The sequence below is a fragment of the Camelus ferus genome, unplaced genomic scaffold (genome assembly GCF_009834535.1).
Source record: "Camelus ferus isolate YT-003-E unplaced genomic scaffold, BCGSAC_Cfer_1.0 contig298, whole genome shotgun sequence".
NCBI classification, from domain to species: Eukaryota; Metazoa; Chordata; class Mammalia; order Artiodactyla; family Camelidae; genus Camelus; species Camelus ferus.
Genome location: NW_022588414.1, coordinates 543,327 through 570,822, shown reverse-complemented (window position 1 = coordinate 570,822; position 27,496 = coordinate 543,327). Strand labels below are relative to the sequence as shown.

Below are 27,496 nucleotides of genomic sequence, written 5' to 3'. Positions count from 1 at the left end.
TCACCAACATATGTTATTTGCAGACTTTTTGATGATGGCCATTCTGACACATGTGAAGTAACATCTCACTATTGTTTCAATTTGCATTTCTCTGGTAATTAGTGATGTTGAGCATTTTTTCATGTGCCTGGCAGCCATCTGTATGTCTTCTTTGGAAAAAATGTCTATTCAGGTCTTCTGCCCACTTCTGATTAGGTATTTTTTTTTTGATATTGAGTTGTATGAACTGTGTATATATTTTGGATATTAACCCTTTGTTGGTCATATCATTTGTAAATATTTTCTCCCATTCTGTAGGTTGTCTTTTCATTTTGTTGATGATTTCCTTTGCTGTGCAAAAGCTTTTAAGTTTGATTAGGTCCCATTTGTGGGTTTTTTGCTTTTTTTTTTTTTTTTTTTTTTGCCTTAAGAAGCAGATCCAAAAAAAAATTTCTATTACTTATGTCAAAGAATGTTGTGCCTATGTTCTTTTCTAGGAATTTTATGGTTTCAGATCTTCCATCTTCCATTTAGGTCTTTAATCCATTTTTGATGAATAAAACAGCTTTGTTGAAATTTAATTCACATATGATAAAGCTTACCCTTTTAAAACATTTCTTCATTGTATTCACAAGATTGTGCATCAGTCCTCACTATCTAGTCCCAGAACATTTACATCATCCCAAAAGAAACCAGTACTCATTAGCAGTTACTCCCCATTCCCCTTCCCCGCATCGCCTAGAAACCACTAATCCACTTTCTTTCTCTATGGTTTTGCCTATTCTGGATATTTCATACAAAGGAAATCATACAATATGTGACCTTTTGTGGCTGACTTCTGTCTCTTAGCATAGTGTTTGCGTGGTTCATCCATATTGTAATATGTATCAGAGCTTCCTTCCTTGTTACGTCTGAATAACATTCTAATGTACATATACCATGTTTGTTTATCCATTTGTCAGTTGATGGGCATTTGAGTTGTTTCTGGTTTTGGCTATTATGAACAAGACTGCTGTGAACATTTGTGTACAAGTTGTTGTGTGAAGGTGTTTTTAATTCTCTTGGGATATTTATTTGGGAGTAAAATTGCTGGGTCATATGGTAACTCTGAATTTAATCTCTGAGGAATTAAACTGTTTTCTAAAGCAGCTGCAGGATTTTACATTTACACCAGCAATATATACGCTCCAGTTTCTCCACATCCTCACCAGTACTTGTTAATATCTGACTTTTGGATTCTAGCCATTATAGTGAGTGTGAAGTGGTGTCTCATTGTGGTTTTGGTTTGCATTTCCCAAATAACTAATGTTGAGCATATTTTCATGCTTACTGGCTATTTGAATATCTTCTTTGGACAAATGTCCATTGAAATCATTTGCCCACTTTTAATTGGGTTATTTGTCATTTTGTTGTTGTGTTGTTAGTTTTTTATATGTCCTGGATATAAGTCCCTTATCAAATATATGGTTTACAAGTGTTTTCTCACATTCTCTGAGTTATCTTTTTACTTTCTCAATGGTGCCCTTTTTAAATTTCAGTTTTATTGAGATATAATTGATATACAGCTCTGTATAAGTATAAGGTATACAGTACAATGATTTGACTTACATACATCATGCAACGTTTACCACCAGTTTAGTTGAACATCCATCGTTTCATATAGGTATAAAATTTTTAAAAATAGAAAAAAAATTTTCCTTGTGATGAGAACTCAGTATTTACTCTTGACAACTTATATGTATAACATACAGCAATGTTAATTATATTTATCATGTTGTACATTATATCCACAGTACTTATTTATCTTATATCTGGAAGTTTATACTTTTGACAAACTCCAATTCCCCCTCCCCTCCCCTCTACCTCACAGATCTGATCTTTTTCTGTGAGTTTGTTTGTTTTTGAAGTATAATTGACCTGCAACACTATGTTAGTTCCTATTACACAACATAGTGATTTGATGTTTCTGTACATTTCAAAATAATGACCACTCTTTCACATCTTTTCATGTTTAGATAGTTCATTTCTTGATTGTACTGAATGTTGGTACCATCTTTGTCTGGATTCCTATCCTTGACTTCAAGTCTTTTGTTACCTAGATATGGTCCCAAGTGTTCTCTCTTTATGTATCTGAGTCAACATCTTTGCTGATAAGATCTTAATCCTCAGAGCATGGGTTCTGTCAGCCCTCCTCCTTTTACTCTCATTCACCTCTCATCTCAGATGCATGTTCCTTCCTGCTACATAGTTTGTTATCTCATTGGCAGCTGTCCTTGTGTAAGTCCCTGGCTTCTGCTCAACCCACAGGTTTGCTTGGCTCTCTTTTATGTGAAGTCTTATCCTTGCCAGAGCCCTGGTATGGCAGTTGACAGGCAGGGAACACCAGTAATGCTATAGAAATGTTTATGCATTTGCTTTTGGCAAAACTTAAGTCTGTTCTAAGCAGCAAACTGGAATCTTGGTCCTGAGGAGAGAAATCTGCAATGGCCACATGAATCCAATAAAAAGTTCACACACCCCCTGCCCCAACTAACAAACAAAAACACTAAAATAGTAGTTAAGGTAACTTATTAAAATATTTTTGTGTTAATTCTGTTTCAAAATATGATTAATATTAAGAATTTTTGAAACTTATTAATTAACACTGCTGTTCTTTATAAAGCAAATGATTTGCATGCAAAATGTATTGCTTTCCCTTCTTCCTCTCCTCCTCCCACCCTGGGGAAGTTAAACAGGTTGAAAATCCAAACAGTGAAGAAGAATGTTGGTAGCTTCATGGGTGCTTGTATTGTAGCAAGTTAGGAATAATCCAAGAGACAAGGCTTGGCTCAGTATCACTAACACGATCCAGGCCTATTTGGTTCAGTTCTTTTATTACCATCCATAACTGCATTTTTTTTTCTTGCAGAGAAATAAAATGGTATGATGCAGAAAGAACTCCATTAAAAGAGTGGAACATTAACCTTTCTTGGTTTCTCTATACTGATAGAAATGACATAATTGCATATTGTGTTTGAATCCACATGGGAAGTCTGAAGGGATGTGAGAATTCATCCGCAGGTTGTTCAAGCTCTATGAAAATATGAAAAAAGCACTACATTGGTAAAATTCTGCAACAGTAACAAAAAGCGTTGTTGTTTTACTCTAGCAGATGCAGATACTATGGAGGGGAAGCCAGGCTTGAGAAAACAAAGTGATGGGTCAGGCAGATGAGGTGGTTGTAACCACTGGTATCTTAAAGCATCCTCCTTGCACACTCTTTGACAAATGGAGACAATACCAGGAATTATGAATGTATGTCATAATTATGTTCAGCTATACTCACAGTGACCTGTTCTTGACCCATATCTGAAGACGATTTGGTAGTTGTTTCTTTTCCAATAGAGTGGTTGAAATCTCTTGTTTCTCTTTAAGTGTATGGCCAAATTCATTGTTACAGAACTACAGATGATTTAATTTAACATGAAATGAATGAAAAATGGACTTACTCCCACCTTGATTACTGTCAGCGTCTTAATAGCGGAAGAATGTCTTTTTACGCCTAGGAGTGAACAAGATCTGAAGGAGAAAAGGCTTAGAATGCAGGGCTGAGGAAGCATCATGCTGTCTGTCCCCAGGGAGAAAAGAAACCGGTCCTCATTTTGAAATAGCTTTTGGCTATGGCTCCGAAACACTCAGTGGGCAGCTTTATAAACTGTAGTCCTTTCTTCGACAAAGAGAAAAATTACTGTATGTCTGTGTACTCTGAAAGGAGATAGAGAAGGCTAAGAAGTAGATGCAGAAATTATTATGTACTTGTAACAAGTACCCACACTATGAAATATTCTTGTTTTTTAAATTAAGAAACACTGTGCATTCTTCTATAAACATAACTTTACATTTGTGTGGAAAGTTCTGATTTTAATTGTTTTGTTTTATATTCAGATTATGTGTTCCAGTTCTGCATTAAGGAGTATACGAGATGTATATAAATTAATATATTTAATATACAAGAGGACTTTCATCACAGTCTTAGAATTTTTTCTTCTTCAGTGTTCTGCAGTTTTTAAAAATATCTTAATCCAAAGTGGTGGTTCTCATTTTGCAGTAGAAGTGTGAGCTGGGGCATACATCTCCCATTTCCTATCCATTATATCTCTCTTTCCCACACTTGAAGGTCTAATCTTAGATTTCCCTCACCTTTCTATTGCAGGCAATAGAAAGTGCCAAACTTGAAATCAGTTTTGAACTTGAAGAGTTTACATAGGGTCAGTGGAGCTGAAAGTTAGGATTCTTTTCTCTTTAAAAGATATTTCAACCAGGAAAAAAAAACTTTTTTTTGTTTGTTTTCTGTATGAAACAATATAACAAAACTGACACATAAACAAGACATTTCAACAATATGCTAGATAAAGCCCTGAAAATTAGTTTACTTTCAAACTGTTTCAGAGCTGTCCTTCTGGAATAAAACCACTTTTATAGAAAATAGGGAACACTATTTTGAAGATTCCTTGATGGTATGGATGTTAAACCAAGCATATTGTCAAAGTAAACACGGCCAGGAGAAGGCCTCCTATCTATTCTAATACATTTAATTTAAAAAGTGGTATTTCTTTGTTATTAGAGTCACTTCTAGGGAGTAGAGTAAAAAGAGTATGAACTTTAGAAGGAAGCAGAGCTATGCTTAACAGTCACATCTAGGCTGAGGATCTGAAGACCCTTCAGTGTCAGTCTCCATACCTTCCTTGAAGGATTGTTTTAGGAAGATGTAGTGAGATAAATATGCAAAACACCTAATGAGTTGTTTGAATATAATTTATTCAATAGAGACCTGTTATTTCTTCAATCTTAAAAGAAGTATAAGGACCAAAAAAAAAGTAACACTATAAATTCATCATCACACTTTATAGGAGAATATTGAATATGGATTACCTGCCGGAACCTTAAATGGTGACAAATGAGTAATCTTGGGAAAGAGAAGAAATAATTAGAATATAAGAGATATTCTAATAATTTTGTCTTAGTGACAGCAAAGGGGCCAACGCCCTGCTGGTGTGTGCACTAAAAGCCCTGGCCCTTCTGAGCCCAATCAGATGGAATTGCTATCTTCTGGAATTGTCCAATCACTAACAAAACAGAGGCTTCCTTATACATTGGTCATCTGCAGTGATCACTTTATTCCTTGTGTCTAATTATCAAACTCTGTCTCTGGGGGGAAAAAAGGCAGTTTTAAAGTTTATAAATTTGGAGAAATAATTTTTGTAATATTTTAACTAGAAATTAGGCATGGGCAAAAATATATGGTAAACATTATACAATGTGGTACTTTACAGGTTAGAAATTATAAAACCTTTGTAATTAGTTACATTGTGCATAATGCTTGTGGGATAATAAGGCTTCATCAATAAATATTTGTTGTCTACCTGTGCTGTGCTAGGCCCTGGCATAGAGTGATAAAGAAATAAATCAGGGTCCTCACTCTTAAGGGGCTTATACTCTAGCAAAGCAGATAGTGATAAGTGCTAAGATGAAAACAGGATAACGTGTTGGAGGGTAGTGGGTGGGGCTGGATAGCCAGGGACACTATCTTGGAGAAGGTGACAGTTGAACTAAGATCTTAAAGATGAGACTATTTCAACCACATGAAGATCTAGGGCAAGAGGACTCCAGCAGGGGACATAGGAAGTGTGACATAGTGAGCAAATGAGTGCTAAGGCCATGAGGCCAAAAGAAGCATAGGGTGTTCAGGGAAAAGGAAAAAAATACTGTTACTGAACCATGCAAGAGAGGGTGAACTTGGTAGGAAATCAAATTAGAGACATAAGTAGGCTTCGTAGGAACATGGTAAGGAGTTGAGTATGACAAAAATTCATTGAATGGAACAGGTATCAGAGAATTTTAAGAAGGGGCAAACCACATGAGATCACACTGATGCTGTGTGAAGAACGGATTGCTGGGGCCAGAGCATAAAGCAAGGATACAGTTTAATCTGTTGTTGCAGTGGACTGGATGAGATGGTGGTGGCTTGGGTCAAAGTCATGGCAGTAGATATAGGTTGATGGGCAGATTTGGGATCTATTTTGGCAGGAGAGCTAACAGGAGCTAACAGAGCTAACAGGACTTGATGATTAATTTGCTGTGGAAATTGTGCTGAGAGAAGGAGGAGAATCATGAGTGACAGAGTTTTGACTGGAACAATGGAGTAGATGTTACTGCTCTTCATGATTTATGGGGTGGACTGAAAGTAAAACAGTTTAGGTAGACTTAGAGCTCTCATTGGGACTTGGTCCTATTAGACTTTCAAATGGAATTCAGTGTAAGACTCTACAACTTATGAGAGAAGTAAGAATTGAAGATAAGACATTTTAGGCCTTTACTATATAGATGGTGTTTAAAAGCATGACACTGGATTAATTCACTTGGAGATATAAGAGAAGGTCTAAAACTAGATCACTCTGACATTTAGACATCATCAAGATAAGGAAGAGCCCATAGGAGACTGAAAAGGAAAGGCAGAAAAATGTGGTACAACAAATATTAAAATAATAACAGCAACAACAACAATAATAAAAGCATTTCAAGAAAGTGATGTTAGTCTACAAGTGTGAAATGCTCTTGAGAAATCAGGAAGGGAGAGAGAGAAACAGGAACACAGGATTGAACAATATGCAGCAGGTTGGTAATCTTGGCAAGAGCATTTGCAGTAGAATGGAAGGGACAGATGACCAAACGGAGTGCATCAGACAGGTGATGTAGGGAGACAGAAACAAGGTCAGATGGCTCAAGAACTTTTGCTTTGAAGATGAGCAAAGAAATGGGACTATAGCTGAAGAGAGGTGGGAAGTTCTTTCTTTCTTCCTCCCCTACTCCCTCTTCTTTCTTTTTTTCTTCCTCCCTCCCTTCCTTCCTTCCTTCCCTCTTTTCTCTCTTTCTTAAGAAAGAGTTGCTAACCCGTAGGATCAAAATGCTTGAGGATGTAGGAGAGTGTGGAATCCAGGGCACAAGTAATAGAATGACCTTTGAAACAAAAAAGTAGGTTCATACTATCTTTTGGAAGATCAAGGATGTGTAGTGATATGGGGAAAAGGTGGCCACAGGGGAGTGCACTTGCTGATGGGTGATGAAAGCTTTCCTATCTAATGGCTTCTTTTGTCTTGAATAGGAATGAAGCATGTTTTAAGCTGAGACAAGGGTTTGGAGGAAAATAAAGGAGATGTAAAATGGCTTTATAGAAGAATGGGAGAGCAAACTTCCTGGGTAGTGTTGAGAGTTCGATTGAAATGTGTACTTATTAATATTACATTTAGCCAAACTGTTCATGTATGAGTTTCCTACGGCTGCTGTGACAAAGTACCACAGTGAGGCTGGCTGAAAACAGCAGAAATTTATTCTCTCACAGCTGGAGGGCAGAAGTCCAAAATGGAAGTTTTGGCAGGTTTGATTCCTTTTGGGAGCACTGAGGGAGAAATTGTCCCCTGGCTTCTGGTAGCTGCTGGCAGTCCTTGGTGTTCTTTGGTTTGTAGATGTATCCATCCCATTTGTGCCTCCATCTTCATGGGGTATTTCTCTGTGTTTGTCTGTATCCAAATTTCCATCTTCTCATAGGGACACCAGTCTTATTGGATTTAAAGCCCACCCTAATCCAATGTGACCTCATCATAACTTGATTACACCTACAAAGACTCTTTCCAAATAAGGTCACATTCACAGGTTCTAAGTAGACATGAATTTGGGGGAAATATTATTCAACCCAATATATCTCAGTTCTATAATTTTCTCTAGAAGTGTTTATTACTTGGATCCAAATACTGAGTGAGTTTAATCAGGGTGAGGTTTATTAGGATTATTGTAGTATCACTTCCTGCACACATTAACTTTAGCCAAGAATTATTAAATGAGTGTTTTCAGTGACTTTTGCTAAGTGAATAAAATTTATCTCTTTTTTATAGAAATATTTGTCTTCAAATTATATTGTAAGTTTTTCGTGTTTCTGGTGACTTTGAATGAAAGATCAGAGCAAAGAACTATATATTTTTCCAGCTCAGCTTTTGATTTCAGAAATGTTTCATCATCTGGATGATGGTCCAACTCTGGAGGCCTGAGTACTACTCCTGTTCCACCAGTGACTGTAATATGATCCTGGGTCTGTCAAGAAACTTTTTTTTTTGTAACTTTCAAGGACCTCATAGATTTCAAAATAAATGCCTGCTTCAGAGTTTACAAATGAGAAAACAAAAGCATACAGGAATTAACTGAATTACCAAAGACGTTATATTTAAATAGAGGTTCAGTTGATGGAACTCCTAATTCATTGTTGTTTTTGCTCTGCATAAAATTGTTCTGAACCTTTTACTTCTCATTTATAAGGTGAGGAGAATATATCCCTTGACTCTCTTTGGTGGTGGTTATAAATATAGAATGAGGAGAAATAGATGAAAAATATGTGCAAATCCTAGATTCTCCTCCCTTATAGCTGAGACCATTTTCAATGATTCTGGCTTCTGACATTTGGATCTTGATTCCTAAGTCCCTTATTGAAGTGTTACAAATACAGCCAAGTACATATAAATATGAAACCAATGTCTTGCTTTAAACTTAATGATTATTAGAAAATGTTATAGAAATTACTACATTTCTTCTGATCTGTCCCCCCAAATAGCAATTTCTGATTCTCAGATATCATCAGAGATGTTTCCCTATTACAGTCTTTTCTTCTGTTTTCCTCATTAGGTATGTATCTAGTACTGTAGAAATAACTCTCAAGTCATCCATTTGTCAGCCTGGAAGAGCAAACAAAATATCAGGGACAGTGTGTTTGACCACATTCCAGTTTGTAAACAAGTCTTGGTTGGGTAGCTCTGTTTGTGAAGTGGAAATGTGGTCAACAGACCCTTAGTCCCAACAGTCCACAGAGAAGGCTAAATCTTCTTCTGATTTTCACAGGATCAACTACATAAAATATTGACACAGTTGAGTGATGCATTGCTGGTGTTCATCACTTAGTACTGAAATTCCACGTGTTTATAAAGGGGAACCGATCTGGAAGTAGATTGAAACAGTTATCTATTAAAAGTTTGTTGGTACAACAAATTGCAAAATAGAAGTTTATTTTCCAGTTCTTACACTCTCCATTTGTATACAGGGTGTGGACCTACATTTTGATTCAAGCTTCCTCTCTGTTCATTTTCTTTTCATTTTAAACTTGTTGCCTCATCCATTAATTTACAGAATTAAAAACCGTAACTGAATTCTCTTACCTCTGTTGTGTGCTCTCCAACAGTGCACGTCCAAACAAGCCCATGGCAGCCCTGATCCCGCAGTCTGTGTGATCCTTCGGTCGGGAGGAATGTGAAAGGTAGGAGGTCGGCGGTGCCCACATCCTTAATGAATGTCAGCCCTTGAAGCTGGGCTCACCTGCAATAAGAGTTTCAAAAACTGCTAATTAGCATCACTACATTAAAGTGGAGAAGGAAAAATCTATTGGCACCCTGGTCAGTTCCTCTCTAACAGCTTTCTGTAGCATGGCTAACCACTTCAGGCAGGGCCCATTAAAGAAAAAAAAATCTTAATTCTGTATCCAACAACTTCTTTTATGATGAAGTGAATCAATCAGAATGTTTCAGTCCTGAATGAAAATTAAATACAAAGCCCTATTTGACATCCTGAACGGGTTTACAAAGTTTCCTTGAATCCTGTGACATTTACAAGTGAACTCTACCGTATTGTTGGAGCAACCCAGGAGCACAATGTTCTTGGAGAGCACTGGACAGCTATGTAGTCAGATAGTATAATAGCTGGCAGGTACAGATTCTCTCGTAGAAGGAACGACTAGGAAGGTATTGTTATGTACAACAGTTATTACTAGAAGTTTTTTTTTTTTTTTAATCTTTAGTTCTTAGTTGTAAGAATCATGCTCTTGGCAAAGAATATACTTTAGTTTCTGTCAAGAACACTCTTAAGGATCAGATCAAGTTTTGGGGTTTTCCTTGGACTCTAGCAAAGGCTGAGAAGAAGAGCCCTCTGCTTGCTTTTAAGCTGGCTTCCCCTCTGAGAGACAGCTGCTTCTGATTTCTGGCTCCAGACAAATCCTTTTCTCAGGGGGTTGCTTAGGGAGCAAATCTGTTCAATCTTGAGTTGCTCCATGGTCTCCAGCTCTCTATACTCTCAACCTAAGCTGTTGGGCTTTATCCCTCACAGCTTAGTAACATGTTAAATCCCTGAGATAAAAGACAGAGAGCTGGGGCAGATACTACTTTATTCTGCCTGCCTCCTCTGTATCAGCAAGAACAATAAACCACAAAGTTTGGGATCCCAGTTTTGCCTTTGCTAGCTGTGTGTCCATAGGCAAGTTATATGCCTCTCTGTGTTTTAGTTTCTTCATCCTTAAAATAGTAATTATACATTTGATAAGAATGTTCAAAACGTTATGTGTGATATTTTAAGTGAAAGTGTTTGAGAATACAGTGGGGCTTGTATAAATAATAGTTTTCTTCCCCTGAAACCTTGTAGTAAGCTTCCAAGAAAGAGTAGAAATTAAGGGTTGGTGAAGAATTGTCCTGAAGATTTGTGTTCAGAAGTTTCCTCATGACCCATTAGACCCTGTGCTTTGAGGACACGTACTTCTGTCCCTGAATGCCTTAGCTCAGCTGGAGTGGGAATCCCTCTCCACTTGTCCATATTCCTAAGGATCTTCATTGCCTTTGCATGGCTTCTTTCCTCCATTATTGCAGGTGGGATGGGGAGTCTAGTAAGAAATATTTTCTAGTACAGTGCTTCTCTAACAGACAGATGCCGCTTGTGTGCCAATACACTCCTACTTCGATATCAGTGCTTTCTACAAAAGGAGGAGAAGGAATACCATGGTCTTGCTAACAGAAGTTACCATGTGTCTTTAGAAATATCTTACGAAGTATATTGCCTACATCTCCCCTCATTGTTTTGTCTTCCTTTCCCTAAAACACAATAGGCATTCAATAAATACTTGCTTAAAAATAAATAATTAGCTAGGGGTTGAAATAAGACTTGGACATTTAGAGACTGGTGGGGGAGGAGGCAGCAGTGGTGAGGTGGGTGAGGGCGTACAGTTCAAAGTATCCTCAAGAATCTAAAATTTGTGTTAGTAGGAAGGGTGAGTGAGAGTCTCTGGAATGCTCGAAGGTCTGTAAGTCATCCAGCTAGAGTACTTGAGGACTACCTTGGTCTTGGTACTATTTCAGGAGTCCAGGCAAAAGTGAAATGACTGAGCAAATTTTGACACCAAGAAAGATGGGATGCAATAAATATACAATATGCTGATTGGAAAAAGGTTTACACATGAAGCAATGAACTGACTATAGAAGCAAATGATTTAATCATTCAGGTGATCTGGAGGGCTCATAGACTTGTTGAGTCTGGATATGGTCTTATCCAGGACTAAGAGCATCAATTGTATGTCTCCCGTGCCTGGTGAGATGGATAAAGTGCATTGGAGGCAGTGCTCAGATCTCTCTGGCACCCCTTCCTCCCTTGGGGATGGATGGACATCTTCTCTAGGAAAATTATCAGGTAAAAGCCTTGAGAGTTCTGAGGTCTGGCAATAATGACCTTCTCTTACCCACACATTCATAAGCAGAAGTAAAAACAGGGTTCCAGAACAACCTCATCCATACATCCCACCAATAACACAACCTTAGCACCACAGTATGCCTTAGAGACCAAGGCATACTTAGGCTTAACCCCAACTGCCTTTTCTCCCTATTTAGATTAATCTTTATAACGCTAAATTTAACTTTCACTGATAATGCTCAAACCATTACCTTGTACCTTTCCAACTCACTCACTTTCTCGGTTACTCCAGCTATATCAAAACTTTTACCAATGGGTGACCCTGCTGATACTATCAGCTTTTCTCCATCCGTCCTTGCTTCTTTGTGTCCTCTGTTTACTCTTCAACCAGCATGGATCCCAGGGTCTATTAATATAAGCATGACCTTGCGTCTACAATTGACTTCCTTGTCCCCCATCTCTTCGTCACACTTGCCTGGCAAAACGTAAACCCTGCTCAAGTGCAACTCTTCACCTACTCGAGACCTTTACTTGCGCACTAAACATGACTAAAGAAAAGTACACAACCATGCCTACTGATTAGATTCTTGACCCTGAACTTCAGTGGCCCTGAGTGTTGGCCAAGTATCCGACTGCATTTCATTATCTTTTCACTCTGCTATTCTCTAAATAAAAATTTCACACTTTTTCTATTCTCCTTAAACATCTAATATATCCTCTCCCATTCAAGAGCCTCATATTAGGTTTGTTAAATTCTTATTTCATGAAGAAAATGCAAAGAATAACAAGAGGACCTCACATCCTCTTTCACTTTACCTCTTCCTTTCCCTTCTCCTCTTGAAAAATTTAGTGCTTAACCTATTAAGCGGGACCAAGCAAGCAGGCATCTGCATGGGAGTTAAGATAGTGGAAATCAGAGAATGTCATGGAAGGTGTCCCAGCATGGGGCTTTGGAGCTCATATAAGAAAAGTCGATTCTCAGCACCACACGTACCAAGCAATTTACATCTGTACTATATATTCTGCCTCCCCTCCTATTGCTTGGGTTAACTGACCCTTCTACTGAAGGCTGGTTTCTTTCCTGTGTACTGGATCCCAGCCTCCATTGACTAGTTAAGGACATTCATCCATCTCTTCTTCAACATCAGTTTATCCCACTGCCAATGCTTCTCTCCACTTAAGAGCAAAATTATTTGGAAAAAAAGAATTATTCTTCATCTTCAATTTCTCTCCTCCTATTCTCTCTTGAACTTACATTAGACATGCTTTAATCCCTATCACTACTCCAAAACTGCCCTTATCAAGGTCACCAGTGGCTTCCACATCATTTAATCAAATGGCCAATTCTTAGTGCCCACTCATCTGACCTATAAGCAGCATTTAGCACAGCTGAAAACTCACACCTTTTGCAAAACACTTGGTTCACTAGGCTTCTGGAAAACCCTTATTTCTCCTTCTGTCTCAGTGGCTGCTACTTTTCTATCTCCTTTGCTGTTTCCTTCTTCTCTCCTCAGTGTCTACACTTTGGAATGTCTTAGTGCTTGATCTTGAGAACTTGTCACTTCTCTGTTTACATTTCCCCCCTAGATTTTCTCATTTGTCTCATAACTCAAAGAGCTGATGACCCACACATATATACCTCTCCTCCGAACTCCAGACCTATTGTATACAACTGTCTATTTGGTATCTCCCCCTGGATGTTTAATGCATGTGGGACACCCAATATGTCAAAATTCTCACTCATTATTCATCCAGTATCCTACAAACCTGATTCTCCTATAATCTTCGTCTCAAAAAATAACAACTCTAATCCCTTATTACTCAGGCCAAAAATCTTTTGAGTCATTCCTCATTCGATCCATCATCAAATTTTCTCAACTTTATTTAAACTAGATCTAGAATCTGACCACTCTTTACCATCTGCATGCCACTCTCCTGGTCTTGTCCACAGCCCACTGTTATCTGGATCATTATAGTGGCTTCCTAACTGTTTGCCTTGCTTCCACCCTCATCTTAATTAAGCCTAGTCTACCTTAGTAGAGCAGCCAAAATTGTCCTTTCACTTTGTGTCAGATCGTACCTCACCTCTGGTCAAAACCCGTCTATGGCTTCTGAGTTGCCTTCAGAGAAAAATCCAAAACTCCGTTTGCTACTCTTTGACCAGATTTTTTACTGATCTTCTGTTTCTTCTCTGGGAATTGGCTTCTTTGCTCTTCTTTAAGGACTTTTACTTGTTCCAACCACAGGACTTTTACACTTGCTGTTACCTTGGCCCAAAACCTTCTTCAAAATAATGCTCATGCATCTCGCCCTTACTGCCTTCAGAATTCTACTCAAATGTCAACTAATCAGGGACACCTTCCTTGACCACCCTATATAAAATAACACCTTCGACCCCGTCCTCCCAACAGACCCTATTCTGCTCATACTGCATTATTTTCTCTACAGTACTCCCTGCTATCTGACATATTATATATTTGTTTGTGTAATTGTTTATTGTCTGTCCCCCTGACACTAAACTGAAAGCTCAGTGAGGGCAGAGGTTCTGTTTAGTTTCTTCACTGCTGTTTTGCTAGCAATAGGGCAGTGACTGACAGATAGTAGCTACTTAATAAACAGATTGAGAGATTGCAGAAATGAATAATAGATCCCACCCCTCAAGGGAAGATATCAACTATTCTGAGAGAAAATTCCAACAGATTATAAGTTACTAACCCCTCAGGGTAATTTTTGTCTAATTACAGCTAAAAAGACTTGAGGGAATAAAAATTTGTGGGAATCAGGACACCAGGTGTCCAGTCCTGGAACTGACCTTAACACACTATGTGACTCTGAGTAAGAGTCTCTGTTTATATTTCATCATCTGTAAAGTGATGTTGTTGGACTAGGTTGGTGGTACTTAGCCTGGGGTGGAGGGACCTTATCAGTCCACAGTGGGCTTCGGATGCTGTGTGCATCTCCTACACGTGTACATTTTTTTATTCACATGAGAGAGAGAAAGGTCTGTGGCCTTGAAATGGAGAAATCCTTGAAGTCTCTTTTAGTCCTAACTTCATATGATTCTAAGTTTTGAAAGAGGATGACAGGAGACAGCCTGATGTTGCTCTGCACAGCTAGAAGGCAGTCTCAGTTCTGCCAGTTCCTAAGTCTTTTCTCACTTTGGTTTGTATCACTTGTAAAATGAAAGCATTGGACTAGATGATCCAAAATAGTATCTTCCAATTGAATGAATACATTCAATTCAAACAAAGCAGATCAAAGCAAAGAAATCAACAAACAAAACCTGGTAGTAAACTTGGGAATTCACACTGGTCCCTGCTGGGTCCTCAGGAGTCAGCATCCCGACCTGCTAATGTTCTAAGAGCACTTTGAGAGGGAAGAAAGAGACTTAGAGGGGTGGTTCCTGCATAAGACTGAAGCTGAGGGATCCAGTGATCTCAAAGATGGAGGATTAGGTCTTAAAGATGACTAGGAATGGAGAAGCAAAAGATTCACTGCTTCCTCCAAAGAGACTTGGGGAGTCTGATTCCTTAAAATTTAACCTCATATATCCTAAAATAAATTATGGAAAAGATAATTGCAGTGTTGGAGAATTTTATTTTGAAGATTTAAATGGGTGTGTATAGACTAATGCTCCCTTGTTAGTCTGCTTTTCTCATTAGACTCCATATAACATTTGTTTACTTAGGATATGAATTTGTCACAACATGCATAATTTTGATTTATTCCACTCTTCTCCCAGCTCTCTCCCCCTCACTCCATGCTCTTGCTAGTGCCTGTTATTTCTGTCTTTATAAGTGTGTCCTGTTTGCTCTGGAAAAGAAATTCATGACTAGGTTCTAAGAACACACATAGCACTTAGAGAAGTTGTTGGAAGCCTCTCCTTCCCCAGATACATTGCGGTCCTGGGGACCACAGGGAGGAAGGTGGAAGGTTGAGCCCAGTGATGCCGTCTTTCATTCAGCACCTACCGTGTTCCAAACGCTATGCTGCTCACAAAGTCAAATGAGACACACTCCCTGTTCTACACTCTCACAGTCACAAAAAATAAAGCTGGATGCCTTCACCCAGGGATTTGTACCAGAATCTACTCTGTGTCCAGCGTTTTGCTCCTCCCTCCCTGGAACTGAGGAGGCCAGTTGTATGACCACAAGCAGAATGGCTTTGGCCAGTAGACAATTTGTCTTCATTACTCCTGTGGGGGAAAGGGAGTGAATGGGGTATTTTTTCCGGGCCTGGCCCAAACTCGGCTGTGCCTCGAGGGCCCATTAGGCTGCAGGTCACAGCAGCTGGAGCCCAGGCGCCCAGAGCCGGTCACGCGTCTGTGCTGCCCGCTCCACGAGGCACAATGGAGTCATTGACTATTTATTTACTCGGTACAACAAGGCCGCTGTTGACTTAATTACGGGAACCTCCCTGCCACCCCCGGGATCTTTAAATGACTAACGAACTTTGCACTGCCACTAACTCATCTCTCCTTAACCTCCTTAAAACCAAGTCGCCCCGACCTGGGCAGGCGCAATAGGCATGAAGGGAGCACGGAAGCCGAGAGTGGTGACGGAGCGGGTAGACCGGTGTTTTGCTTGAGAGCTGGGTAGGGTTTGTCAGGGCTGAGTTTCTGAGTGTTTCAGGGCTGGGCTGAGCCAGGCGCTAGCCCCGGGGTGTGGCAAGGGCTTAACTCTACGAGGACTGCAGGGAACGAAGCAACAAAAGGAGAAACGATTGTCTCCAGCGAAGACAACTGGTCCCTAGGGGCGCAGAATCTCTCTACTTCCGGGTCCTCGGAATTAGAGAATTTAGTGTCCCCAGGGATGAGGGCAGCTCGAGGACTCAGTAAAGCCACAGGATCTCACCTGGCCCCTTCCTTACACAGCCCGTTTGAGGATTGTCTCCCGGCCCAGCGCGTCCGGCCTGTTCCCACTCAGCCTCACTTAACCTCCCAATGAATCGCTCGCTACTCGCCAACTTCCTCTGGGGGCAACTTGCAGTCTCTGCTCTAGTTAATATTGTAGGGCCGAGGATAAAATAGCAGCGGTAGTGAATAACTGTTGACATGTGTGACCCAGAGGAGCGGAAATCGGGGATTGTTTGCAGAAGCTAATTGTTTCCACTGAGAAGCAGGGGGAGCCTGGTATGCTCGCCGCCGGCGGCCCCTCCCTGAAAGTCGAGCTGCGGGAAGACTCCGGAACTTCCCCAACTCGGGCCTATTAAGAAGTCTTCTACAGAATTTAGACGGGCGGTCACCATGGCTGGCTCCACAGGCTTCTTTCTCCAGCCTTTGAGTCTGCGACCTCTGGTTCGGCGCCCAGCAGATCTCAACTCCTTTCTGCGATCTGTTCGGGTTGAGAATTCAGGGACCTGGGGGGAAAGAAGACGTCTGCCATTAAGGCGCCAGACAGGCCGCAGACTGTCCACCGACCCTCCTGCCTCCAGCGCCCGACAATCCGGAGAGTCCCTTTCTGTTTTTAGAAACGGAGGCAGAGAGAGAAGCGCCGTGACTCCTGGCGTCTAAGGGGGTACAGGCAGCAAGCGGGAAGCGCATTGGTAGGGTAGCCTGGAGGTGGAGGTGGGGATGAGGTGCAGGTCAAGATCTTTCCCGCAGACCTCAAAGGGAAATGGCAGTAGTTGGACTAAGAGGGCCACTTTGGAGACTACCAGCTGTTCCTCAAATCCTGGCAGCAGAGAAGTTTCGTTGCTATGGTTTCAGAGAGGTATAAAAGCCACCACCCAGAACCAAACGTGCTCGGGCTCTTTATACGCATTGTCACCACCCAGGGCCAGGCAAATTCTTTGGCGATTTGCATCATTCCTTAACTGAGCATCACATTCCCAGTTCCCCCATTCCAGAGAAGGGTGTACGCTGGGGACTATGTCCAAGTCAGGGAATTCATAACGTCCAGGTCTGTGTGGGCGCCCGGAATTTTCACACTTTCGCTCCTGTGCGGTCCAGGGGCGAGCGCTGCGCCCTGGTGGCGGCAGCGGCCGGGAGCGTGCAGGGGCCGCAGGGAAAAGAGCGCGGCGCCTTTAAAGCAAGACGCGAGGAACCCCCGCCAGGAGGCGTGTCTGTCTCAGCCGCCGCCGCGGCTCCGCGGTCTCCGTCTCCCTGCCGCCGTCACTCTTGCTGGGCGCCCGCGGCTGCGCTGCTCTGTCCGGGAGCCGGGGACTTCCCGCCCGACCTCCTCCCGCTGCTCCTCCCCGAGGACCACCCCTCCCCCCCACCCACTCACCCCCAGCGAAAGGTAAGGACTCCCCTCTGGTGGGCTTCGCTGCGGGCTGCCGCCTGAGGTGTCTATTCCCACGAGGACAGGAGGGACCCGGGGTGGGCGAGGGGCATTTTCTGCCTGGAGGGGAAGAAGGCGGACAGCAGCGCGGCGGAGCCTGGTGCGCTCGGGGCACCTGCTGGACCGATTCGCTGCGAGTGGCTTTGTCCCGCTCGCCTCAGCCAATTCCCGTCAAGGATGCAACTGTCTCGGTTGGCTGCAGGCGCTCGCGTTCTCCACATAAAATAATTTAATAAGTGGACGTGTCGGAAAGTGGCCTCAGCTACTAGGACTCACGCGAGGCGAAGAGAGACAGATGGCAAGAAGCTGCGTCTGCCTGCGGGTCTGACAAACTCCCCAGCCTTCCTTCCATCCGCCCATCCTTCCATTAACCCTCCTCCTTAGTTCCGCGCTGAGGAAGTACAGACGTTGGTTTTAACCCGCGCCAGTATTGGAGAGCCTCTGAAAAAACTCAGAGGGCGTCCCATTTGGGTAAGGGGAGTAGTGCCACCAGGGTGGATCATAAACATCAAAAACTTTTAATGACTCTAATCCCCTGATACTTTTACCCTCAGGGAGTTCTTTACTAAATAACCGGACTTAGCTGGGACCCCTTAGAAAATGATTTCCAATTTAGGGACTAGGGGATATTAGAAAACTTACTACTGCTATCCTTTTGGTAACGCAGAGATTGCCTTCTATCATTTTTTCATCTTCATACTGTATTATGTCATCAGAGATTACTTTATGGATTAATGATTATTTTAATTTCACAAGAGATATTGATTCATTTGACTATTAGTTTGTAGTTTAGTTGCTGGAAGATAGGCAATGATATCTCAATCTTGGTTTGTCTTAAGTTCATTACCTTGTAACTTTTTATAGAAATCATTCCTGTAACCACCAAGGCAACATCCGGGGCCCTAGGAACTTATTAGTTAAGCAAACAAAACGAAACACACAGAAGGAAGGTGTTAGAGAAATAAGTGATGCTAGAAGTCTTACCTGTTTGTTTTCTTCTATTCAAACCCATTGAAGTCTGCATTAGCTCTGAAATTAAGGGGGGGAAAAGGTTTCAGATCATGTAAATCTATTCCAATTCAATTTCTTAATCAAGATACACTCCTTTTTGCATCTAAAAATTAATTAAAACTCTAAATGTCATTAATCATCAATGGAGCAGAATTTTGGTGGAACAGCTGATATGTGTTCAGGATCACAAGGGATTGCATAGCATAGCATTCAGAGTTAGGAGGAGTGAAGTGCAAATATGCAACAGTGTGGTTTTAACTATCAGTTCTGACATTATTCTCTGGCACCTCTAATGCCATGGATGAACAGGCTGTTTATTTTAGTTTAGCTGCAATACAACAGGCCACATACATGGAAGAATAGGTCAGGTGTAACTAGTAACTACAAGATGAGGTTTCTCAAATGTCACCTAACAACAGGACTTTGGTGACAAGTCAAGTGGAATTCTTAGAAAGAATTCCATGTGAAAAACTTAAATATAGATATGCCATGGGGGAACCTGTGAAGCACCTTTGAAATTCAGATTGTCCTGGTATATGTATTTGCTGTTTCTTGCCAAAGGTATAGGCATTGTCTTTTTAAACATTGTGCTATAAGGATTATTACACATTTGTACATGCCCCAGCAGGTGGCAGCTAACTAGAATAAGATTCATTTTCAGTAGGAGAATAGAAAACTAAAATTGCTTCTCAAGTAATAGTGCCCAAGAATAAGAGGTCATTAGTGTCAGTAAATATAAAAATAGAGTGAAAGATGCAGCTAATGGATTTTTGTTGTTGTTGTTGGAACAAGCTTTGCATGAACATGAAATGCATTTTGTTCTTTGCTAATTTTTCATAGGCTTGCTTTCTCTTTATGTTAGCCTTCTATGTGGGTTTTTTTTTTTTTTTGAGGCATACTTTTAGACACAGCTCCTCTGTGTGTGTGCATATATGTGTGCATTCCCAGTTTGTCATCTGTGCTTTGACCTTGGAACCTACAGAGCTTTGGCTCCTAGAAATAAAGATTGCCATATGGTTAAAATGAGGATAAAAAGCAAAAGTAAATGAAATCATGGAATAAGATGTGTAAATCTCACTATTACTAAATATATATGATTGCCTGACACCAAATAGTGTTTTTTTTTCTCTTTGAGAAAGGAACAAATTACAAATTTATAAGAGTTAAATCTGGTCAGTGAATACTACATAATGACTATCAATTCTTTATATAGCCCCAGAACTATGATGTATGGTATCAGTATTGTGGAGAAACTTGTAATAACTTCAAAATTGCCTTACTATAAGGCATCTTCTACACCACCAAATCATTTTGTTCTAGTAGTGGGGAGGTAATTTGGGGATTTTGTTGTTGTTGTTGTTGTTGTTTTTGCCCTGGGAGTGAGTGATGTGTAATGAGAAAGAATGAGAATTAATCTGATTATCATTGTAACAGATGGAAATCTGGAGGTGGAGGATGCTAGAGCAATAACTAATTGTACATTTTAGAAATGTCTTTAGCCACTGAACATTGACAGCATTATTCAGTATTCTGAATTCTTGGTGGTCTTTCAGGCAATTTTTTGTACTGAGAAACAAGTAGTTTAGTGCTCATGAGGGAACTCACAGGTAATGTAAATGGCTTTTGTAGTAGTATGCCCTGGAAAGGAATGGCTATTAGCACATCCTGGGTATGCCAAGCAATCCCAGTTAAGTCACACTGAAATAAACGCACAACACAGTTGACAAAATAGCCCTCTCGCCAATGTGAACAATGTAGTAATTCAAACTCTCAGAATCTGTGTAGTAGAAATATGCACATTGTCACTTCAAATGGCACATTACCCATTCAATGTACTACTTTCAATGTACTACTTTCAGTGTACTGCTCCAGAATAAATCAATGTCTGGAGCGCTGTCCGCGGTACTGAAGAAAGGTCGTCTCCTGTCTTGCAGAAGTTCTGTTGGACAGGTGGAGTTGCTATCTGTGGTGTTGAAGCCTTTCAGATTAGTTGCCTAATTTAGCGTATGTGCAAAATTGGTTCTTTGGGGACCAATAAATAGTAAGAAAAATTGTGATAGACTTTTTACTGTTTAATTTACTGTGCAAGAACTTCATGAATCTGGATGCTCATCTTTCACTTTTCAACTAGACATCCACTAAAGAATCCCACGAAAACTAAATAGTTTAGAATGCTAGTTTTAAGTAGAAAAGTTACAGCCATAATGTCTAATGCAATTATTTTAACAGAATACATGAACAAGTAGTTATGGTACATTTTGTTTTCTCAGGTTCCATCAAATGCCAACTACACTGCAAAAGTGCAGTATTTTGATTTGAATAGACAACAGAACCTGCTGTTTTCAGGTAGTAGGTATCAATTATATTGACACATAAAAGAAGTAAGAATATTTATTGTTGTCCTAGCAGTCATTATTATCTCTGCTAGGATCAAAAAGAAAAAAGAACAAATAGAATGGAATAAATGAGACAGCAAATCCAAGACAGAACATGTTGGGCTGTACATGTTTTACAAGAGATATTTCAAACATGGACTGAAGGAGTCGCTAGATACCCTTAGTTTTAGCACAAGGTGTTCCTTTTAAAGTGCTCAAATAGTCAAATTACTTGATTGAATTGCCTGCTACACTGCAGAACTAGCCATTCATGATACTTATTTTTGACACTGCAGTTATGCATCCATCTTAAAAAAAACCAACGCCCACTTAATGCCTTTGCAAAATAAAGGTTTATTTTCAAATCAGCATTTTTTTAATATCTCCAGAAAAAATAGATTTTAAAAAATCACTATGTTGGGATGAAAACATTACATTGTTTTCTTACTGTCTGGAAGAAGTAGTACCTGTATTACTCCTTTAAAATTTTGATAGTTTTCAAATATGATATGATCTTACAATTTTTCCAAAGGTTTACCCTATGCTCTGTTAGTTGGTTATGAAAAAGAGATTAATTTTAAGATACAAGTTCAGCAATTTGCCTTTTGTTCTTCTTGATCATTTAAAAATATTAATATATAGTAATATATCACTATCCATCTTGGTTTCACTTACTAATGTAAAATATTAGGATCAGATATTTTTATCTATATGCATGGAGGACACGGAATATTACCTATTTCAACAATAAAGTATATTTTTATTTTAAAAGAAAACATATTTCTGTACTTTTTTTCTTGAACAAATTGCTACTTCTGAAAGCCAAGACAGTCACTGTCTGGGGACTCTGAATATTCTGATCAGAACACTAGAAAATAAAAGGTGTTTTTAGACAAAACTGTGACAGTGTTGCTCAAGGTATGATCCTATATTTTATCTTTTCGAGAAAAAGATATTCAGAAAACCAAAGTGAGAAGAAATTTGGGCATAAATTATTGAAGCCTTTGCTGCGCCAATCCAAACATCATTGTCATTTAATATATGCACAATTATTTTAGATAAGCTAAAAATGTGTGGGAAAATATGATTCCTTCATTTTAATTCAAGATTTTTTTCCCCTAAAGGGCCACTTGCAGAAATCTATTTTTATTGCTGAGTAGTAATCAAGGAATGTCCCACTCAAGTTTTTAAAGTCACCTCTCCAATTGCACCTTAATCTATATTAATTTCTGTGCAAATTTTTTAAAGTATAAATAAGACCCTCTTTCAGCCTAAAAGCAAGTTACATTCGCAGTAAATTCCTCCGTCTTAGAGACCACTTCCTTTTTTACAATTCCTAGGCAAAGTGACTTTGACTTATCTTGTCATTTATTAAAATTCATCAGTCGATATAGGAAGTCCGCTTGCATACATCAGTCCCTATCTTGGTAAAGACTCTTACTGAAAATAAAAGCACTTTTTTTTTCCACGTAAATAAATCCGACTTCTTTCTTGCAACTCAAGGTGGGCGATCAGATCGGTTGCATAATAGATATTGGGAAGCTCACTGGCAGGGAGCCTTAAGAGGCAAGCAGCTATCTCAATTTTTCTCACTTAATCTTGGCTTCACGTCAGAAGCTGTGCAGCAGTGCAGTAGAATAGGGCCTGGCAAAACCTTTGCGAGCAAAGAGCCTTTTGTGCTGGGACTGTGGCTCGATACCGTCGCCTCGGCCGTTGCCAAGGCTGGATTTCCTATTGATTTTCCTCCTCCTTTGCTTCCCCAGGCTCGCGCTGCCCGGACATTGTGGGTGTGCGTGCTGGATTTCTCCCGGATGCTCCCCGACTAACATGGATGTCCCACCATCCCTTGCAGTGGAAGGTTGCTCCTTGGCGCAGTGAGTGAAGAACATGCAGCGATTGCTAATGGGTTTGGGAAGCGGAGACTCCTTCCTCTCTCTGTGACCATGCCGTGATCTCGTCTGCGGCCACCACTCGACGCATCCTCATTCCTACCCGAACCGGGAGCCTAACGCTAGATCGGGGAAGTGGGTGCCGCGCGTGTGGACACAGAAACACCATGAAGATTATTTCCCCGATTCTAAGTAATCCAGTCTTCAGGCGCACCATTAAACTCCTGCTCTGTTTACTGTGGATTGGATATTCTCAAGGAACCACACATGTATTAAGATTTGGTAAGATTCCCCATTCCTCTCCATCGCCTGGTATCCGGCTCAAAGGCAGCCGGGATATAAACAGGCGGCTTCGCTCTGCCAGGCGGGTGGGCTCTGTGCGTTTCGACCTGTTCACTGCTCCGCCGCCTCCCGGTCTTTTAAAGAACCCACTTGCGTTTTTCATTTCATTTCTTTTTCCCCTTTTATTTAAAAATAAAATAAAAATTAGCCGCGGGAGGATGAAGTGGGTGTTAGTGTGTAGTAGTGGTCGCTGCGTTACCTCCCCACGGTAGCCAGTCACGGAGACGGTAATGACGCTGGGGTACGGCCACCGCCGCTGCGCCTGCCTATCTCCCCGGGAGCCTTCCGGGCTCGCCGGCTGCTCCTTCCCCACGAACGTGCGCGCCGGGGCTACGCGCATCTCGGGCTGCCCAGCCGATGAGTTAATATCTAGTAACTCTTTGGGAAGTTGGCGTCCGTCCGCTTCCGCCTGGGACCTGGACAGGTACGCAAGTGAAAGGCACTAACCCTTTTGATCTCTTTTGTCACCAAAGAGCCTTTTCGATTAATACCACCACTTTCCCAATCCCTGGTGCCCTTACAGGTACGCGGAGCTTTTATAAATGTTGTAACGTTGAAGGCTCTACTTAGCAAGGGGAGGCTGCTGCTTAACTGAAATGAAATTGCGTCCTAAGGAAGGGTTTTTGTTTGTTTTTAACTCGTGAGTCCTCCTCCCACAGCTTTCTCACTCGGCATCCTGGACTAATAAATGATGAACAGTGGTGATTGGGGTGGAGGGAGGCTGTGTATCAAAGTCTCCCTGCATTTTTATTTCACTTATAGCATGATTTTTAAAAATGAGGTGACAGTTATATATTAGGGGAATCTATTTCTTTCCCAAGGAATCAAGTTTCCTTAGAGCGCGAAGGAAAATCTGAACGTGAGACTCGGCGGAAACGCTGGACATAAGATTTGCTTGGAGGAAATGAAGCGTGGGGGCTAGGCTCAGCCGCTCTGGATGGCCAATGGAGTTTCAGTAGAACTAGTCAGGGAAAGTTCCCTTAAGTAGATAAGAGCCAGAGAGGAGAGAGCCAACGGGGGTAAATGCTCCCACTGTGGGTGCCTCCTTTGACAGTTCAAGTGGATTTAGACCAAAGAGTGCAGGAAAGCATATAATCCTGAGTATGTGTCTTTGAGATAAAAGCAGATACATTAAGTCACTCAGTCAAATTTAAATCGAAGAGTGATTGCCTGCACTTCCCATTATGTCAACAGCATCTTTTCTCTTTCCTTTTCCCATGTGCTTTTTCTATAATTACAAAATTTATCATCTTTCTCAGGCTTTGTGGAACCAGGGTAGAAATGCTTTCACATACTGAAAAAGGGAACCCTACCATCCTCCCCCACCAACATATAGACACTTGGAGTCCAGAAGACTGGTAATGACAGAAAAAGACAATGAGTTATAACTGGGATTCCTTCTGTAGTAGTTTCCCTGCTTTCTTCATGCCTTTAGATGGTACTTAAGCACGTTGCTCTTAGCAACAAGCGTCCACAGGAATGCTTATTTCTTTGGATGAGATAAAACAGGTCCCTGTATCACTAGAAATGTGTGTGTGTTCAGCTGTTTTGCTTCAAGCATGGTAAATGCTACAGTTTGGTAGTTTTGCCCAATATTTTGAGTAGTACAACCTACTTATTTGGAATACTGAAATATCTTCTGAAGTGTGTTTGTGAATGAGTGTGTCTTAGTGTGTTTGAGGACTGGGTGGGGAAAAAAGGAAGCCTGGGAGCCGGAAAACTGCCACTATTTCTCTAAAGATTTAATTATTGCTGCTCTGGTCTTGCAGCACAATATTTGCTGAATCATTAGATTGTTACATTCGCTGATCATTTCATATCTTCATATTAAAAATCTTGGCGGCTGTAGCAGAGTGTGTAGCAGCTTTCCAAAACAGCTGACACACACACACACACACAAATACATTTTCCTAGACCAGTGCTTACTAAGAATGTCCTTAAGAAACAGGGGAGTAGGCAAACACCTTCCCACCCGTGCCCTGATACCTTAAACCAACAGCCCAGTTCCTAGATAACCTGTTATTTCCTCCATTAACTTCACACATCTTTCACGTGGAGATCCATTTTCTCTGATTTCTGACCTGAGTTGTGGGGGGAGAGCTGTGTACATTGTATCAGTGGAACATTTCCCCTTGAGGATATTTTGATGCAATGGCGGGAGTTTTATTTTCTTTGGGGGAAAACATGTTTTAAGTGGAGTGGAGGGTTGCGTGTGTGTGAACCACTCTTGAGAAAGGTTATTTTCAACTTCAGCTGAAAAGGCGAACAAGAGCCTCATCCCTGGCCCCAAGCCTGGTAAGGGAAGGGGTTGGAGTTGCTGATGGAGCAGCTGCCCCTGGGTTGCGGGTGAGACCCTCCGCCTGTACCGAGGCGGTGGCATCCAGCCCTTCCTTCCCCTTGACCCGGGCTTGGCTGGTCTCTGCCAGCGGCCGAGCGTCTCTGCGGCGGCGCTATGGCAACCGCGGAGCCCGCGCGGCGACCGCCCCAGCCCCCCTTTCCCGCAGGTGGTGGAAAACCACCTTCACCGGTTCTCTGCTGCCCTTTCCCCGTTCCCACTGGGGCTGTGACCTGACCGTGCGTCCTACCAACGTCTGTAGATCGGTGAGCAGCTCTGGGTGCTGACCCTTGTCGAGTCCCTCGTCACTCCCGCCCCTCTTTCGGGTACTCAGTCTCTCAGTCAGAATCTCTTCTCTCCCCCTCTGTCTCGTTCTCTCTCAACACACACACACGCGCGCGCGCGCGCGCTCTCTTGCCAAGCAAGTACGACACTTTGGCACAATGACTCCTCTCTGGTCCCCCGGAAAACTTCCTGCAGTCGCGCCCGGGAGCGCCTTGTCCCGGTGCCCCCTCCCTCCCTGCCTGGCCTCGGGGCGGCACTGCTGGGCCTGCTCCTCCCCGGCCGCTTAGCAAACATCTCCGAAAGTCTCCAGAGCACTGACCCCAGGGCACTCTCCTGAAGCTTTAAGGCAGCCTGGGGGCGGTGGGGGAGAGACCTGAGGCTCAGCTAAGGGTTAGCTCCTGCCCCGCGGGTGGGGCGGCGCCTCGCCGTGCGTGGGTCGTGGCCCTTTGCCCACCTTAGACCCTGGCTCGGCCCAGCTTGGCTTCTCCAGGGCGACCACCCACCGGGCGCGTTGTTGGGGACCCGGTGGATGTTGGACGGTCAGGGAGTCAGTTCCCTCGCTCTGGGTCGGCTAAGGCGTCCTGGGGCCGACCTTCCCGGGCCCCTAGCCTGCGACGCCCCCAGCCGGGCCTCTCGGCCGCGCGCCCGCCCCGCAGCCCGCGGCGCCGCGCTGTGTAGATGAGGCACCTTTGTTTGCCGGCGGCTGCGGCCCGGCCCTGCTAGCGGCTGGAGAGGGAGAAGACGGAATCCTTCCGTCCGCGGGGGCGTCGGCCCCGATTCCACGGTCCCCCCGCACGACCGTGGCTCGGAGGTACTGGAACGTTTTTTTTTTGTTGTTGTTACTTCAGCCACTCTCCTCTTCCGGGTCCGCTGACCTCAGCTCCTGGGAAGGCGTGGGGAGGGGTAGACGCCGGCCCCGGCCCGGCTCCAAGCGGGGCTGGCAGTCCCGCTCGGAGTTTGGGGGCTCTGGCATCTTCTTTATGGAATCACTCCCCAAGCCACCACTAGTATCCCGAGGTCGGGTTTTTCAAATTCCTGACCTGAAATGGCGTTTAGAACGCCGGGAATGAAGACATGAACCCAAACTTTCTCCCAAACTCGTGGGCGGCTCCTCCAAGATAGTCCTCTGCGAGGAGCTGAGCGTGTGGTAGGCCACTTGTTCCCTTCAGATGTTTCGACTTAGCTTTCCTCGCAGGCGTGCCAGTAAAACAGCTTTCTTAAAAGGCTTCCCAGGCGAGGTCTTCCTCCAGACACGCTGGGACCTCCTTGGCACTGTGCACTGACCCTGCGTCCATGGCACAGTGCATAGCCACCTCCCTGCAGCAAGGTGAGGGCCACCAGATCAGGGACAGCCCGGATAATAGAACCCACAGAGTGAGAGGGAACGGAAAGGGTTCCTAGAGAAATTCCCCCTATTTGCTGGCCATCTCATGTGCTCCCAGATATAATAATTAGTAGCAGATGTTCTGCAATATC

The 27,496-nt window shown here is 42.2% G+C and overlaps 1 protein-coding gene across 3 annotated transcripts in view; it reads left to right on the top strand.

The window, feature by feature from the left end:
* GRIK2 (glutamate ionotropic receptor kainate type subunit 2) overlaps positions 1-27,496 on the top strand; it is an 896,246-nt gene that overhangs the window by 326,742 nt on the left and 542,008 nt on the right. The window contains exons 10-11 of one of the 3 annotated variants that reach the window (XM_032476219.1): positions 9,239-9,313; positions 22,933-23,340. In XM_032476219.1, coding sequence (XP_032332110.1) covers positions 23,226-23,340 — 115 coding nt within the window. In that variant the 5' untranslated portion in view covers positions 9,239-9,313; positions 22,933-23,225. Of the gene's footprint in view, positions 1-9,238; positions 9,314-17,418; positions 17,742-22,932; positions 23,341-25,666; positions 26,832-27,496 lie in introns of those variants that run through there. The other 2 variants (XM_032476220.1, XM_032476221.1) reach the window with 2 other exon arrangements.